The sequence below is a fragment of the Orussus abietinus genome, unplaced genomic scaffold (genome assembly GCF_000612105.2).
Source record: "Orussus abietinus isolate OABI.00-Male unplaced genomic scaffold, Oabi_2.0 scaffold686, whole genome shotgun sequence".
Taxonomy (NCBI): Eukaryota; Metazoa; Arthropoda; class Insecta; order Hymenoptera; family Orussidae; genus Orussus; species Orussus abietinus.
Window position 1 is genome coordinate 25711 of NW_019394832.1, and position 4662 is coordinate 30372.

The following is a 4662-nucleotide window of genomic DNA, read 5'->3' on the forward strand; positions in this document are numbered from 1 at the left end:
TATTCTTGAAACTGAGACCCTGGATGCTGCATGCGAGAATCCTAGATGTCGCATGCGAGATCAAAAACGATATTCTTGAGTCCATCTCGCGTACGGCAGTGAAGTCGTATACGAGAATTCTCGAACGTTTCATCTCGAGTGGGTCCTACCCACTCGAAGCTGAAAATCGCATATGAGAATTCTAGGGACAAGCATTCTTTTCCTTTAAACTGAGGTTATGTGACATGGTGGTTAGGAGAGCGCAATTGTCAAGAAAAAAATTGTATCGAAATAAAAAGTGTAATTACACAAGTTTCTGGTGAAGTTTGACTGAACATAGGTAAATAGATTGTAAGAATAATTTAGTTGTTCGAAATTAACACAAAATTGTAAATCATAAATTAACTTACTATTAATTTGATTAAATTTATAGCAATAATGGATCCGCAAAATATAGTAGCACAACTTCATATCGCTGCGCAATTGGAAAACGCTTATGATTTCGGTGAAGGACCACGTTTTCAAGAACGGGATGATGCATTTGACTTGCCATAATGCCAGTTCGTTAAACTATTCAGGTTGAAAAAAGAAACGGCAGAACGAGTAATTAATATTGTAGAAGAAAATTCTACAGAACCGTCACGTTTTTCAGCTTTGGACGCAACTGTACAAGTGAGTTTAGATAATACGTAAAAGTATATTTAGATAATTTAGATAATACGTAAATTCATATATTCTGTTCTTAATAAAACGATCTTCTTCTGAAGGTTTTAACTGCATTACGGTTTTTTGCATCCGGAAGTTATCAAAATTGCATTGGAAGCAATGTTAATATGGCAATAAATCAACCCTCCGTCAGTAGATGCATTCACAATGTAACAAATATTTTGAATTTGCTACAAATTTTCGACATTTGGGTACATTTCCCAAGGAACATAGGGGAGGCAGAACAGTTGCGTAACAGGTGAGGGAGAACTTATATTTTGTATAGTCATGTCTATACATATTCAACCACATTAGGTTACTTTTACAGATTTTGGGTGGAACACCGCTTTCCTGGTGTAATTAGTTGCATAGATTGTACACATGTAGCGATTTTCCCACCTTCAAAAGATGACCAACAATTTCCGGAACATATTTACGTTAATAGAAAAGGATGTCATTCGATTAACGTCCAGTTGGTAAGAAAATAAAATTATAAAATTAAACCAGACATTTATGTAGATAATGCTATTAAAACATAATTTGCAGATATGTGATCCAGATCTGAAAATAATAAATGTAAATGCTCGATATTCTGGAAGCACTCATGATTCTTATATTTGGAACAACAGTAATGTTGTCCCTGTAATCAAGAAATGTACAATCGGGGACACAACTTCTTCTTGTTTGATAATATTTCGAAATTTATTATTGTTTCTTTCAAACAGTTCAAGCTGTAGTTAAAGCATCGCATTGCGATAAAGCGATCATTGCTGTTAAAATACTCAATACTCAATAGCCTGCATTTTGGTTACCCAGAATTTTTCCAAGTGTAACTTTATCAAATATCTTAACACGCCATGGCCCGACGATTTCAAACTAAAACCAGTCCGTACATCCACGCTCGAACACAACATTACAGACCGGTCACGAATATACTCGCGATGGTCAGTAATCTTCGGGCACCAAAGTACAATCATACGCGAAACTGGTCCAGAAAGTGACAATATCCCCGAAATAATACTTGGACATGTTTTGAGAGAAATGTTTATGATGTTAATTTGTTTTATTTATAGGTGACTCCGGTTATGCACTAAGACCGTGGATGATGACTCCGGTTGGAGGCGATGAAGACGATGTGGCAGTACAGAGATACAACTCCCGGCAAAGATGTACAAGATCACTTATTGAACGATGCAACGGACTTTGGAAGATGAGATTTCGTTGCTTGTTGAAGCACAGAGTACTGCATTACCAGCCAGACGTGTGCTCGAAGATCATTAATGCATGCGCAGTGTTGCACAACATGTGTATTCAGGACAACTGTAGACTTGACCCAGAAGAGGAAGAGGAAGAGTTAGACTTCGGCATGTTTGATAATGCGGTAAATGAAGCGCAAAACATTCCAATTAGAAATGTTGAGTTAGCTGCTGGACGAAGAATTCGCGATAATTTAATAAGACGCTATTTTGTTGCGTAACGCCTTTTTCATTTGATTCAAAATAAATATCTTTATACATACTATGAATGCGTTGGAAACTCGATATCATTGTTCCTTACCTTGATATCTACCTAGAGGTGGAATGGAATTGCATTAAAACGTGTCTAGATTCCGCAGCAAGGGTTTTTTTATTAGGTCTTAAACAAAACGAAACTAGGAAACCCTGGGTAGCAAACGAGACTGTAGGACTAATAGAAGAAAGACGAAAACATAAGAACAGGATACAAAATAAACATATGAATATATGAAAAACATACGCATAGATGAAGAAGGGCAAAAAATGTATAAGGCGATAAAGAGGAAAATCATTCGGAAGTGCAGGGCAGCTAAGAAACAGTGGACTGATAATAGATCTTTTATTAAGAAACTAAAGAAACAGCGTTTATCGTAACTTCCCTACAGAAGAAACGTACAGAAAAAACTTAAATAATAATTGTAATGTATTACGTAGGTACCTTCCGTACCCTAACATAGGGAAAACCCCTATTTTTCAATCACCGGAGCTAACCATGGAAATCCGAGTACAGAAAGGCGAAACCCTTGCGAAAGAATCCAACGAGTTCATCGGCCAAACGGCTCCAAAAGTCACCGACCGACCCGGGGCAAACAACCTGATGACTCCACAACGCATCAGCACGACTCAGAAACGTCACCTTCACCTGGGCTCTAGGAAGCCCCCACCAATTGGAACATCCTGCTAATAAAACCAGCAGTCCGATCAAGACGAGAGTCATTAAGTCATTAGTCGAAACCTTAGTCAATTTGACATAAGTCAACGTCAGTCGTCATCGAAACTTCGAGTGGAGTTCCTGGTCCCCGGTACTCCGTTCCTAGCGAGTCAGAGACCGAGACCATTGGACTCCCTGCCAAGGACCACTATCCTGCGAGCTGCAGTAGCGCCATCCGGTACTCCAGCGATCCAGCCACCGAGTCAGGACTAGACGGCGGCACTGCGACTTCCGTTGGACGGGAGGCTTCTAGGAGACCTCCAACCCTAGGGCACGCCACGGGACGAAGGTGTGCACGCACAGTCATCCGACCGGGTCGATCAAAAGAGACTGTTACCGATTACGGCCGCTGAACAAGCCAGGTAGAGGATTCTTCGCAAGCTCGATTCATCCTCATTTTCATTCTAGTTTATTCATTAACCCTTCATCTTCAACCAAAATCGAATTCTAACCATTATCGCGATTTCCATGCCTTGCTCCGCTTAACCGGATAGATTAAGAATCCATCGACTTCCATTAAACAGCTGAGCTCGAATCTCAGCATCGCGAAATAGAATCACGCGCAGGCCGCCATTGAAATAGCAAGAATTCCGTCCAGTAACCTGCCGCCGCTAAAGCGCGCTATCGCGACACCCGAACCGCCGCGACGCGGAAGTATATTAATCTAGAGAAATTAGGTCAAGGCAACTCGGGTGCCAGCTGACTGTAGTTCAGACCTCGCGTACGAATAAATACAAATCTTATAGCCACATAGCCATTCGTTCGCACCCCCCTTTTTCCTCACTCCCCTAGATCCCACCAAAGGAATTGATCTAGCCGCTCGGATCAATCTCCTCACAAACTTTAAAATAATAGTTACGCGCAAGATTTGGGTAATCTCCATCCAAATTACCCCGGCCTCGCATCCGCTCGGCCGCCCCGTAACAAATGTATACTTAAGAATAATGATTTTTGGCACAAATCTTGCAAGTCAGTCTTCTTGTTAATTGCAGTCTATAGGAATCATTTTGACGTTGTCGTTACTTACATTCATAAAGCTTATCCTACGCATTGCTTTTTTTCATCAATAATTGTTCTAATACGGTAATTTTTTCTTTTGCTATCACGCTTCTCTGCTTAAGGTGATGTGAAAGGCGATAAGCAACTCCGAATCGGCTCCTGGGTCTTGGATGGTGTCGATAAAAAAGGGGCCCTAATAGTTGTAGCGGCATCTGCATAGGCTGCGGGTACTGAGATATGCCGTCGGTAACGCCGCCACACTTATATGGTAACGAATTACCTTAGACGTTACCGACAGTATAACTCGTAGTGGCGGTAGTGTCTCTTTCTTTTTTTAGAGCTGCACGTAATCCGATGGAGTAAATTCTAATGAAATCCTGGCAGAATTTTTAGGGCCATGTACATGATAAGGATTTCATACAGCTTTTCATTAACTTTTAAATTATACGATTACGTATTCACTCGTGCAGAAGTATGAAATGACTTTAAACAAAGTTCCGTTATTCAGCGGCGCATGCTTTTGTATAAACAAGACTGCAAAAATGACACGAAATAAGTAAAACATATAACAATATTTTTGTAGGTGGTGTGACGTGGTATATTTTTGCCACCCCACGGCGACCCCAAGTTTCTTCCGACATCTTTTTTTATGCATTCTTTAGTTGCAGGGTCCGAGGTCCGACGGTCACCGACCCGAGGGAGAGGGAAAGCATGCCTAATTAATAACCAATTTAGGTTTAGTATTTTGTTGCA

The 4662-nt window shown here is 40.6% G+C and overlaps 2 protein-coding genes across 2 annotated transcripts; both read left to right on the plus strand.

Moving 5' to 3' along the window:
* The first annotated feature begins 417 nt into the window (after window positions 1-417).
* LOC111674118 (putative nuclease HARBI1) lies at window positions 418-1480 on the plus strand. Its single transcript, XM_023433320.1, has 6 exons — window positions 418-484; window positions 632-651; window positions 747-943; window positions 1013-1160; window positions 1231-1339; window positions 1410-1480. The coding sequence occupies exons 1-6, from the start codon at window positions 418-420 to the stop codon at window positions 1478-1480; spliced, it is 612 nt and encodes a 203-aa protein (XP_023289088.1).
* Window positions 1093-2161, plus strand: LOC105697005 (putative nuclease HARBI1). Its single transcript, XM_012419929.1, has 2 exons — window positions 1093-1160; window positions 1758-2161. The coding sequence occupies exon 2, from the start codon at window positions 1787-1789 to the stop codon at window positions 2159-2161; it is 375 nt and encodes a 124-aa protein (XP_012275352.1). The 5' UTR covers window positions 1093-1160; window positions 1758-1786.
* Window positions 2162-4662: the final 2501 nt, after the last annotated feature.

Coding starts and splice junctions, on each gene's coding strand:
- LOC111674118 (XM_023433320.1), top strand. CDS start 418: ATGGATCCGCAAAATATAGTAGCACAACTTCATATCGCTGCGCAATTG. Junction 944..1,012: donor GCAGAACAGTTGCGTAACAG/GTGAGGGAGAAC, acceptor TTACTTTTACAG/ATTTTGGGTGGAACACCGCT. Junction 1,340..1,409: donor TGTCCCTGTAATCAAGAAAT/GTACAATCGGGG, acceptor TCTTTCAAACAG/TTCAAGCTGTAGTTAAAGCA.
- LOC105697005 (XM_012419929.1), top strand. CDS start 1,787: ATGATGACTCCGGTTGGAGGCGATGAAGACGATGTGGCAGTACAGAGA.